The 12,817-nt window shown below is 48.8% G+C and overlaps 1 protein-coding gene across 2 annotated transcripts in view; it reads left to right on the top strand.

The window, feature by feature from the left end:
• LOC119969583 (plasminogen-like) overlaps positions 1-12,817 on the top strand; it is a 160,190-nt gene that overhangs the window by 19,523 nt on the left and 127,850 nt on the right. Inside the window, exon 3 of one of the 2 annotated variants that reach the window (XM_038803378.1) lies at positions 8,678-8,784. In XM_038803378.1, the coding sequence (XP_038659306.1) occupies positions 8,678-8,784 (107 nt within the window). The remainder of the gene's footprint in view (positions 1-8,677; positions 8,785-12,817) is intronic. The other variant, XM_038803387.1, reaches the window with a different exon arrangement.

The raw sequence follows: 12,817 nt of genomic DNA, 5'->3' as shown, positions 1-12,817 counted from the left end.
CCGTCTCCTCTTCGGGTTCCCTTCCAACTTCACGCCGCTCTAAGGGCGATCGGCAGCAGCTCAATTGCCAAGGCGAATAGGGGCAGGAACAGCGGGCATCCCTGCTTTGTGCCTCTGTGCAGCCAGAAGTATTCAGAGCTGGTGGTGTTGGTCCTACACTCATGTTGAGGGCGCTATACAGGAAGTTCACCCATGAGGTGAATCCTGTCCCGAGCCCAATCCGCTCTGGTACCTCACAGAGTCACAGAAAAATACAGTGCAGAAAAGGCCCTTCGGCCCATCGAGTCTGTACCTCTGCATGAAAGGCAAATGATCAGCCAATCCTAATCCCATTTGCCAGTACTTGGCCCATAGCCTTGAATGTTAAGACGTGCCAAGTGCTCATGAAGGTACTTTTTAAAGCATGTCAGGCAATCCGCCTCGACCACCCTCCCAGGCAGTGCAGACTGTCACCACCTCTGGATAAAAAGGTTTTTCCTAAAATCCCTCCTGAACCTCTTACCGATCACCTTGAATTTTTGTACCCTTGTAACCAACCCTTCAACTAAGGGGGACACCCTGTCCATGCCCCTCATAATCTTGTCCACCTCGATCAGGTCGCCCCTCAGTCTTCTCTGCTCCTGCAAAAACAACCCAAGCCTATCCAACCTCTCTTTATAACTTAAATGTTCCATCCCAGGCAACATCCTGGTGAAACGCATCTGCATAGAATCATAGAATTTACAATGCAGAAGGAGGCAATTCAGCCCATCGAGTCTGTACCGGCTCTTGGAAAGGGCACCCTACTTAAGCCCACATTTCCACCCTATCCCCGTAATCCAGTAACCCCACCTAACCTTTTTTTGGACACAAAGGGCAATTTAGCATGTACAATCCACCTAACCTGCACATCTTCGGACTGTGGGAGGATACCGGAGCACCCGGGAGAAAACCCACGCAGACACGGGGAGAACGTGCAGACTCAGCACAGACAGTGACCCAAGCCAGGAATCGAAGTGGGACCCTGGAGCTGTAAAGCAACTGTGCGAACCACTGTGCTACCGTGCTGCCCAGTATGCTCCTGTACCTCAATCAGGTACTTCCACTCGACTCTGTCGAAGGCCTTTTCTGCGTCCAGGGAGACGATCACCTCTGGTGTTCTCTCCCTGAATGGGGTCATTATCACTTTCAGCAGCCGTCTGATGTTTGCTGTTCGCTGTTTACCCTTAACAAAGCCTGTCTGGTCTTCTGCAAGGCAGTTCTGGTATGCAGTTCCCCAGCCACTTAGCCAGGATTGTTGCGAGTATTTTCACGTTCACGTTGAGCGGCGAAATGGGTCTGTATGATCTGCATTCCGTTGGATCTTTGTCCTTTTTGGGTATCAGCAATATGGCGGCTTGTGTTAGCATTGGAGGCAGGGTGCCACTCGCTAGTGAGTCTGCGAATATCTCCCTCAGATGCTGGGCCAATGTCATTGCGGATTTTTTGTAGAAGTCCGCCGGGAACCCATCAGGTCCCGACGCCTTCCCCGATGCATGGAGTTGATGCTCTGCATGACCGCTCCCAGTCCTAGTGGTGCTTCCAGCCCCCTCTCTGCATTGTGTTCCATCCCCCACCAGACGCTCTCTCAGCGGTGGAAGGTGCGCCGAGGCCCTCTCTCACTCATACCGCCTGCCGCTAGCTTTCCCGCTCATGTGGTGGCCTCCTCTTCCTGGGGTCAGTCTGATCCTCTTCTACACCCGCTGTTTTGTTATCTCCTCTATCTCCTCCTCACCCTCTCCTGTACCTTGTAGCACTCACCCCCTCCTTTCTGTGAACTGGCCTCCCAGTTCATAACGGGGCGATGACGTCCCAAGCAAAATTGTCCATTGATTTCCTCCTCCTTCTCTGTGTCTTCCTCACCGCTGTCTCTCTTGCTGCCTATCCAAACCGTTTGTAAGGACAAACTCGTCTGCCTCTGCAGGGGCAGTAAAGTAATGTTCCTTGCCCTGATATGTTACCCAGAACCTGGCTGGATAGAATATCCTGAATTTAATTCTGTTTTAGTATCGGGCGGACTTTGCCTGATTAAATTCCGTCCTGTGGTTTGCTGGGTTGGACCCAGTGTCCTAGTACACTCTGATTTTATTTCCCTCCAAGTTGCATGCCTTCATCTGTCTGGCTCAGCGAAGGATCCTTTCTCTGTCCTGGCATTTGTGCAGCTTGGCTATTACTGCTCTTGACTGCTCCCCCGCCTTAGGTTTGGTCGGACCAACTTGTGAGCACTGTCGATCTCCAGCGACTTGGGGAAGCTTTCCCTTCCCACTAGGTTGCCCAGCATTTGGGCTGCATAGTTGGTCGGGTCCTTGTCCTCGATTCCCTCTGGCAGGCCCACTATTCTGATATTCTGCTGCCTCGACTGATTTTCGTGGTCCTCAACCTTGCCTTTCAGGCTTCCCTAGGTCGCCACCAACCTCTTGATTTTGGCCTCCAGGGTGACGATTCAGTCGCTCTGGTCCATCAATGCTTTTTCTAGCTGCTTTATCGTGCTCCCCTGGACTTCCAGTCTCTTTCCCGTTGAGAGCCATCTGCATGGTGGCCAGTGCCTCTGCCACCGTAACATTGACTGCCGCCTTTATTTCGGCCTTGATGTTGCCCCTCATCTTCTTCAGTACCCTGGTGAGAAACTTTTTCCATCCATCACCTGGTGAGGGGGGAGAGCTCACTTTTCGGGTCATCGGTCTCCCTCTCTCAGGGGTGGCCAAGGATCTCTCCGTGAACCCACTTGCTCGCTGCTCTTGTCCCTTGCCGCAGTTCTAGGTTCCCTGCGGCATCTTGGGCTGCTGCTTCCTGCCATTTTTACTGTATATCTTGTCCTTGAGGGTATGTTTTAGTCTGATTTTGTGGGTTAAATTTGGTCAAAAGTGCCTATTTTTCTGTCATACAGGGGAGAGCCACCCTGTCACTGGAAGTCCGTATTTCTCCATTTATATAATATTCAGCTCCTTGGGGACTTCTGGTGGTGGCATGTAGGTGGAGGTCGCAGGTTTGGTTCTGGTTTTTGGACTTTAATGCCCAGTTTCGGGCGCAGTTTTTGAATGAGCTGGTGTAGGAAGGTATAAGGAAGGTGGAAAATGTTGAAGACCCAAAAGAAAGGGGCGAGTGAATATCTGCCGTCTAGTGAGTGGTGAGTCCAGTGGGAAGAAAGATGGTGGAGGTGGGATCGCTAGATGATGGTCGCTCCCCTCACAGTGTAAACTCTGACCTAGGTGATGGCCGTAGAATTTGAGAGGCAGTTCGCCAAGCACGTGGAGATGCTGGGGAGAGAGATGATGGCTGCGATGAAGGAGTGGGTGGAGGAGGTGAAAGCAGCAATGTCGAAGACATTGGCCGAGGTACGGGAACAAAGAGAGAAGTTGAAGGGGATGGAGGAGGCTCTGTCGCAGCACAGTAATCAGTTCGCCTTGATGGGTGAGGAGCTGTGGAGAATGATGGAGGTGGACAAAGGGCTCAGAGCCAAAGTGGAGGACCTGGAGAACAAGTCAAGGCAGCAAAATCTGCAGATTGTGGGCCTGTCTGAGGGAGTGGAGGGCCCGAGGCCAACCGAATGCTTTGCAAAGATGCTGGTAGAGCTGTTGGGGAAAGGGGAAGAACCCTCCTGCCCGATACAAGTCGGACAGGGCACATTGGTTGCTCAGGCCGAAGCCAAAAGCAAATGAGCCACCAAGGGCAGTTATAATTTGCTTCCATAAGTTTCATGCTAAGGAGAAGGTCCTGAGTTGGGTGAAGCAAAGGCTAGAGGTGAAGTGGGAAGACATTACATAGAATTACATAGACCATACAGTGCAGAAGGAGGCCATTCGGCCCATCGAGTCTGCATCGACCCACTTAAGCCCTCATTTCCACCCTATCCCCATAAACCAATAACCCCTCCTAACCTTTTTGGACACTAAGGGCAATTTATCATGGCCAAACCACCTAACCTGCACGTCTTTGGACTGTGGGAGGAAACTGGAGCACCCGGAGGAAACCCACGCAGACACGGGGAGAACATGCAGACTCCACACAGACAGTCACCCAGCGGGGAATCGAACCTGGGACCCTGGTGCTGTGAAACCACAATGCTATCCACTGTGCTACCGTGCTGCCCTAAATTGGTATTCAAATATACCAAGATTTGATGGTGAAACTGGCGAGAAGGCGGGTGGCCTTCGGACGGATGAGGTGGCACTGTACAGCAACGGCATGAGGTTTGGAGTGGTCTACCCTGTGAAGTTGAGGGTGACGCACAACTCGAGAGATTTGTACATTGAGACAGTGGAGTGGGCGGAGGCGTTCATGAATGCCAAAGGATTGGGACTGAAATAAGAGATGGGATTGGAATATGGACCTGGATTGAGTGGATGGGGACTGTGCTTTGTCTTTATCTCTCTTTCGTTGTTTCTCATTTTGTATTTGACGGTGGGAAAGTATGGGTTTTGGCTTACGAAAGGGAAAATGCTGTAAAATCTCAGCAAGTCTGGCAGCATCTGTAGGGAGAGAAAAGAGCTAATGTTTCGAGTCCGATGACTCTTTGTCAAAGCTAACAGACAGAGAGAGTGGGAAATATTTATACTGTGGAGTGAGAATGAAAGATGAGTCATAGCCACAGAAACCCAGGGAAACCGGATGTTAATGGCCACAGATACCAAGAGGAAAGAGTATTAATGGCAGTCCCCAGAGAGGACAAAAGATGTGAAAGGTCAAACAGCAGGGAAACTAACATCAGAGGAAGAACTGTAGGTGTGGGGGGAGGGGAAGGGGGAAGCAAAGAGGAGAAAGGTGCAGGAAAGAAAGAAATGGTAAAAGACAGTTAAAATGAAATGGGTTGAGGTGGGGCTGATCATCTGAATTTGTTGAATTCGATGTTCAGGCCTAACCGGAAGATGAGATGTTGTTCCTCCAGTTTGCGTTGCGCTTCACTGGAACATTGCAGCAGGCCAAGAACAGACATGTGGGCATGGGAGCAGGTCTTTTGTTAAAATGGCAAGCAACAGGAAGGTCAGGATCCTGAATGCGCACAGACCGAAGATGCTCAGCAAAGCGATCACCCAGTCTGCGTTTGGTCTCTCCGATATAGAGGAGACCACATTGGGAGCAGCGAATGCAATAGACCAGATTGAAAGAGGTGCAAGTGAAATGCTGCTTAACCTGGAATGAGTGTTTTGGGTTTTGGCTTGATTGAATGGGGCAGGGTAGTTTATCTGTGTCTATAGTTGGTTATATGTATATTGGGCTTTGTGTTTGTGAAATTTTTCTGGGGGTGTGACTTTGCACTAGTTTTGTTTGTTTTTCTGGAACTGGGTTATGGAGGAGGGGATTGGGAGGAGGGGGGCCTGGGCAGGGGCCTCAGCACCAGCAAGTGAAGGTTGGCTGGTGAATGGGAATGTGGTGGGGGAGGGGAGAATGCGGTTGTTGCAACCTGTTCAAACAGGTTTTGATGAGCCCGGAAGGTGTGAAAGGTGGTGATGCTGCAGGGGACCCATTTGAGGGTGAAGGATCATGTGAGGCTTAGCAAGGGTTGGGTGAGTCAGGTGTTTCACTTGGGGTTCAATAGCAGAGATCGGGGATTAGCGATATTGGTGGGCAAGAGGGTGAGGTTTCAGATGGAGAAGGTGGTGGCAGATCAGTGGGTACGTGATAGTAATGGGAGCCCTAGAGGGGAGGTTTATGGCACTGGCGAGCATACATGGCCCAGAGCGGGATGATGCCGGATTTAAGAAGAGGGTGCTGGGAGCCATCCCGGATTTAGACATCCATGAGTTAATAGTAGTGGGGGGGATTGAAACATCGTGTTGGAACCAAAGTTGGACAGGTCCCAGCTGCACTCACGGGTCCAGTCGGGAGGGAAGGGGAGGGATGGGGGGGGGGGGGGGCTGGGGCACGAAGGCATTGGCTGGACTCATAAGGGAGATGGGAGGAGTGGACTCGTGGCGGTTCTTACAACTGTTTTACTCTCCAGTACAGAAGGAGTATTTGAAGATTGACCTTTTTGTGGTGGGAAAGACGCTATTTTCTGGGGTTAGGAGGTCAGAGTACTCAACAGTTGTGATTTCGGATCATGTCCCCAGTTGGAGGGATGTGATTTTGGAGAAGAGTGTAGCCCAGAGGCCAGGGTGGAGAACGGACATGGGGGGTGTTAGCGGACCAGAGCTTCTGTGACAAGATTGGGAAGATGATCTCGGAGTATATGAGGTTGAATTGCATGGAGGAGGTTTCGCAGTCGGTGTGCTGGGAGGCTCTGAAGGCGGTACTGAGAGGGGAGGTGATCTCTTCAAGGCGAAGGTGGATAGGGAGGAACGCCAAAGACTGATAGAGGAGATTTTGGAGGTGGATGGGAAGTATATGGGGGATCTGGACCCAGGTCTGTGATTACCCCCCCCCCCCCCCCCCCCCCCCCCCGACCCCAATTATGCTCAGGAATGTTGGGACTGTTATATCTTCTGTTATCTTGTTAGCTTGAACAAAATAGTTGAATCGTTCTGTATACAAATTTCCAAGCTCTGGTGTCTCATCAAACTCGTCCCACAGTGCCATTGTTCTCTATGGAAGGAATTGCATGTGCACAATGAGCCATGAATTTTTTGCACTATCTTACTTCCTTTCCTCCAAAACAACTCGAGCTCAACCTGTTTCCCTTTAAGTTTTGCAAGAAAACCTCAGCTCTAAATTTGTTGCTGCAGTGTACTTGCTACTCACAGGTACTGAGTTTGTTTTGGGTGGAGCACGCGGCGGGCTTCTCTCCAGGGCTGTTTGCTTTGGACGTGTTGGTGATCTTTCGGTTCCTTTCTTGGTTGTAACTGTTGTTTGGCTCCCCCGTCACCAATTTTCATGCTGCAACAATTTCAATTATTTACAATTGATTTGGGTGCCTGATTTGGAGAAAATGTCTTCTTCCCCACTCGGCTGTGTCTGGAGCGAATCTCTTCTGCTAAGAATAATCTTTATAATAATCTTTATTATTGTCACAAGTAAGCTTACATTAACACTGCAATGAAGTTACTGTGAAAAGCCCCTAGTCGCCACATTCCGGCGCCTGTTCAGATACACAGAGGGAGAATTCAGAATGTCCAATTCATCTAACAGCATGTCTTTCGGGACTTGTGGGAGGGACGTTGAGTATCCAGAGGAAACCCACGCAGACACAGGGAGAACATGTAGACTCCGTAGAGACAGTAACCCAACCGGGAATTGAACCTGGGACCCTGGCACTGTGAAGTAACTGTGCTAACCACTGTGCTAACGTGCTGCCCATACCAACTGCCCATCCCTGTGCGAGTGTTCTCTTTCCCCAAACAAAGTGGCCTGGCATGAAGAAATTACCTCCTTCTCCACCCAATCTGGCCCAGCATGGAGTTAGTCCCTTCCTCCCCTACCCAGTCCAGCCCAGCATGGAGTTAGTCCCTCGCTCCTTCTCTCACCCAGCCTGGCCTGGCATTGTTCAAGTCTCTCCTTCCCTCTTCTCTCTCTCTCACTCTCTCCCCAGTACCTCTGTTTCTGGAGCCCTCTCACTGCCACCAGGGTTGCTGTTCCTCCAATCACTGATTGCTTCTGTCCCACATTTACTGCTGATAGGCTCACAAATGAGAGAGGAACAGCCAATGATTGGAGGACCAGTTTCTTTAAGAATATTCCACTGCTCCTGGTGGCATTTTGAAAACGTTCTCTGGAGGGCCACATTAGGGGGCTTCACGGCCTGCACCTGGCTCATGGACCAGACATCGGACAATACTTTCCCTCAGCTGCATAAAGAATTCTATGCCACAAATTGTGAAGAGGAACAGGAGAGTTCTGACAAATTCCCGCGATGGACATCACTAAAATGGATCACCTGCCAATTTAATGCTGTTTGCAGAAGCTAGTTGTCTGCAACTGCACCTACACTTCAAAATTATTTCATTGGCTGCAAAGCATTTTGGTATGTCATGATGTCACGTAAGGCACAGCACAAATAAAAATCTTTCTTGCTTGAACTGAGACACTGCAGACTAGTCCACTGGGCATTTCATGCATTTGCAGATTTGGGCTCATGATAACTCAGATTTAAAAGACGACAGCACATGAAATTTAGATTGGTCACTGGAAACAGATGGATAACCTTATCGTAGAATCATTGAATTTACAGTGCAGAAGGAAGCTATTCATCCCATCGAGTCTGCACCCGCCCTTGGAAAGAGCACCCTACTTAAGCCGACGCCTCCACCCTATACCAGTAACCCCACCTAATCTTTTGGACTCTAAGGGCAATTTAGCATGGCCAATCCACCTAACCTGCACATCTTTGGACTGTGGGAGGAAACCGGAGCACCCGGAGGAAACCAACGCAGACATGGGGAGATAGTGCAAACACAGTCACCCGAGGCCGGAATTGAACCCGGGACCCTTGACCTGTGAGGTGGCAGTGCTAACCACTGTGCCACCATGCTGCCCATCATTATCTGGTTAATGATGTTGCCATTAATTTGTTCAGCCTCCTCTAATTCATTGGAAGCAATGCTGATTGAGGCCGATATCAGCCCATTACCCATTAGAAATTTCTCTTCATTTTGAGCAGCAAATCAGGAGAGATGTATAAAGGGCTCTGATCTAATATCGTCCCTTTTACAATATTGACCAAAGTAAAAATTACTCCTGATGCACTTTATCTAGTAATATTCATCAAGGTATATTTTATTTTCAGAGCTTTCCTCTTCACTCAGAAGAATCAAGAGTGCATCACGACGGCCGATAATAGTCACACGCAACTGTTGGTACGAGGACAAAATGTTGTTATGTATGAGAAAAAAGGTAATTGATGGTTTCAATTAGTTTCCACTAGAGAATGGGACAACAATACAGATAATCTTGTTATATCTATTAGAAATACAAAAATACCAATACTAATATTGGGTTGTGCTATCTAATTTCAAAAAAAGACCTAATTAGTCATGGATTTTTGAAGGACTCTGAACAGTGGTGTTGAGTGCATGTGGATAAATGGACACAGCAGCTTCAAGGTGGAAACATATCCACAGCTCAATGTTGGTGGAGTAGAAGAGGAGGGACTAGCATTAATAAAGAATACACACCCTCTGACGATGAGAAGTATACGAGACACAGGAAGTTATTTTTCGATTCAACTAGAGACAATGAAACCACTTTAAAATGGAAAGAGAAGATCATTGTTGAGACTGTCAGTACTATTTGTGACCAATAATGGTGCAATTGTGGAGTAGAAGTTGAATTATTTTGCATGGTTTTCAACAAAAGTTTGGATGAGAATGCTAAGAGTTATTACAGTGAGAGGTTAATTGAATTCCACCAGGAGGACAGAGACACAAATCTTTTTGAAGATGAAGTAAAACAATTCATTGATTTCATCGATAATGATGAGCTCTGTGCTTTTAGATCACCAGCTGATTTGTACAAACTTCAACGTGATGGTTGGCAGGCAACCTTTCCAAATATGGAAACCATTCTGAAGATCTTTTAAATAATACCTGTCACAAGGGCAGCACGGTGGCGTAGTGGGTAGCGCTGCTGCCTCATGGCGCCAAGGTCCCAGGTTCAATCCTGGCTCTGGGTCACTGTCCATGTGGAGTCTGCACATTCTCCCCGTGTTTACGTGGGTTTCGCCCCCACAACCCAAATGATGTGCAAGCTAGGTATATTGGCCACGCTAAATTGCCCCTTAATTGGAAAAAATGAATTGGTTACACTACATTTATATTTTAAAAATAATACCTGTCACAAATGTTTCCAGTAAAGTTCTTTCTCTGTATAGAAAAGAGTGAAAAATTATCTGCCAAATATGATGATTTAGGAACATTTGACAAGTTAAGCAATACTGACAATTGAAAATGCATCTTTACAAGACTTTACCTACATTGATCTGATTGATGATTTTGTGAACTTAAAAAGCCTTCTAAATTGCCATAGATTACAAACAACTGACGAAGCAAGAAAATCTAAAATGTTTGTCCCTTTATCATGTTCTCCAGTCTAAATTCTGTTCTTCAATTGAGAACACATGTTGGAACATGAGGCTGGTGGTCACATGCAGATCGTTATAACTAATGAGTTACCGCCAACCCCCATCACTCTTTGCTGCCATTCAGAAAATCTCTTCTTACTCTCTTGGACAATTACAGAATGGAATCCTGCCTGGCAGTTTCCAGCAAAGCCACTGATATTCGACTTGGACTGGATATTCCACTTCATTAGAGTATTTGCTCCTGCACTGGACTTTTTCTGGCTCACTCTGTCCTGCACTGACCTGTGCCGTGCTTCAGTCATTTCATCGGCTGATTTCTCTATTCTGTTGCTCATCAGCCAGTTCATGTTTGTAGGCTCAAAACACAGGGAAGGCAATATTGACCACCTCAACCATCATGTTGACAACAGGTAAGGTTGGATTTCAATTTACCAACCGGATGGACCCGCCCCATCTCCAGCAGGTCCTGCCACACACAAGACAAGACGCATGATTAGACAGGCTTGTTGTTGTCAAAAGTTAAAGAACACTACAGTAGTCTGCCAAGCAATGAATTTGAGTTTCTGTGACGTATATATTGTGCATTTCAAATAATTTATTTACAGTGCAGGCTTGTTGTCATATGTTAATAAGTGCTACAACAGTCTGTCAAGCAATGAATTTGGGTTTCTGTGCCTTGCATTGTGTGCGCTGAGGGAGTCAGGAGGGCATTGATGTAATTTGAGGTGGGGCTCAATGTCATTGGGGGCAGGGCTCAACATCATTGGCTCAACATCAGAGACGGATAGTGCGGGGCTCCCAAAATGTAAGCCCGCCTCTGTGTGTGTGCATGGTTCCCTGGGAGTTGCCATGACTCCTACATCTCAGTCATTGCGAAGTGCCTGGAATCTTCAATGGGCCAGAATGTCTACAGGGATGGTTGCTGGAGGGTAAGGGCTATGCACTGAAAACCCTCATAGAGTAGACCATAAGACTTCAGAAGGTGAGATTCAGATGTCTAGACCGTTCAGATGGATCTCTGCATAAGCACCGAAGAGGGTTTGCCGCATGGTCTTAGTTTTCTGTGCTATTCACAATATGGCAATGCAGAAAGGTGAGGCTCTGCCAGCGGATGAACTGGGGGAGGAGGAGACCTCCTTAGAAGATGAAGATGAGGAGGTGCAGGAAGCCCAGGGGTCTGCTCAGGGACAGCATGAGTGCACTGATACAAGATAGGAAGGGAGACATGGGGGGGGGGGGTCATCATTCCCTCACAGCTGAAAGGCTCTGACATGATAAATGCAAAGTCAGATCATCAGGCGACATCTCCTCTAGCCCTCCAAGCCATTTTGTGACTTCTGAGGGAACAGCTGAACCACTGCTGAGAGGACAGGTCCAGCAATCATAGTTGGGCCTTAAGAACTCACAACACATTTGGATTATATCTTAACTGTGGTCGTCGGTGTCCTGCTAATGCATTCACTCTGTCAACTTAAAGTCCAGAAAGGAAGAACAGTGATGTGAGTCAAGGCTTGATGCTTCCTATGCCATCTAAAGTTGCACACTACAGTGAAGGAAATGCAGACCAGCAAGAATCCTCATCCTAAAGTCTTGCATGTTCCTGAGACTAAGTGTTGATGCCAGCGCAGGATACATGGAGTTCTACGACAGCCAAACTGGTGCCTCACCTGGACTGATTCAGCTACTGTTAAAAGGCTAGCACCGGTGCCATGTGGAACACAATCGATTCCAATGACAAATGGTGTTGGATTCGCTGCGTTCGGGATTGACACTCAGGAGGCTGACAAGCTGCAGCCGCATACACCCACTGTACTCCCCACACACACCTTCCCAGCCAATAAGATGACAGCAAGGACAGCGGCCCCAAGATTCACCGACGCCGATCTGGAGGCCCTCCTGGACGCGGTGGAGGAGAAGCTGTTGACTCTGTACTCCGGCCCGGGAAAGAGGCTGCCAGCCTCCATCGTGCCTGGGCACAGGTGGCAGAGGCGGTGAACACCACCAGCAACACGTTCGGACCAGCCAGCTGTGCCGGAAAAACTGCATGACCTCCTCAGGGCGGCCAGGGTGAGTTTCTTTTTATTCGTTCATGGGACATTGGCTTCTCTGCTGGGTAAACATTTATTGCCCATCCCTAATTGCCCTTGTGGGAGCAGTTAAGAGTCAACCACATTGCAGGCCAGATCAGGTAAGGATGGCAGATTTCCTTCCCTGAAGGACATTAGTGACTCAGATGTATTTTTTTACGACAATTGGCTATGGTTTCAGGTCACCAATGGACTTTTAATTCCAGATTTTTCTTGAATTCAAATTTTACCATCTGCAGTGGTGGGATTCGAACCTGGGTCCCCAAAGCATTAGCCTGGGTTTCTGGATTATTAGTCTAATGACAATACCACTAGGCAATGCCTCCCCAGCAGGCAGCACTGTGTTCTTGGCACCAACCCCCTTCCCACACACATCCGTAACTCGACCCCCTCCCCACCCCACCCGGAGGTCACCCTGCAACTCACGCCAGCACCCACACCAGCCTCCATGGCCGGGTGACCTACCACTGAAATCATTAGCTACGCACCCCCTGGGCTGCATGCGTTGGACTGTCTAGCACTGCCATTTTCTGTTCCTGGGACTCTGGCGCTGTGAAGCCACAGTGCTATCCACTTGTGCTACCGAGCTGCTGGTGACGGGGCGGGTCCATCCGGTGTCGCTTTTCCCCAGCCAGTGCCACAGCCAGAGCCCCGCTGTGAGCCGAGCAGTGACGAGGAGAGCAGCTCAGACAGCAGCCCTCATCCTGAGACTCAGGGCACCCCAGAGCTCGAGTCCGATGTCGACACTGATTTCCCGTCA

This window comes from Scyliorhinus canicula, chromosome 1 (genome assembly GCF_902713615.1).
Source record: "Scyliorhinus canicula chromosome 1, sScyCan1.1, whole genome shotgun sequence".
NCBI classification, from domain to species: domain Eukaryota; kingdom Metazoa; phylum Chordata; class Chondrichthyes; order Carcharhiniformes; family Scyliorhinidae; genus Scyliorhinus; species Scyliorhinus canicula.
This window is presented reverse-complemented; position numbering and strand designations above follow the sequence as displayed.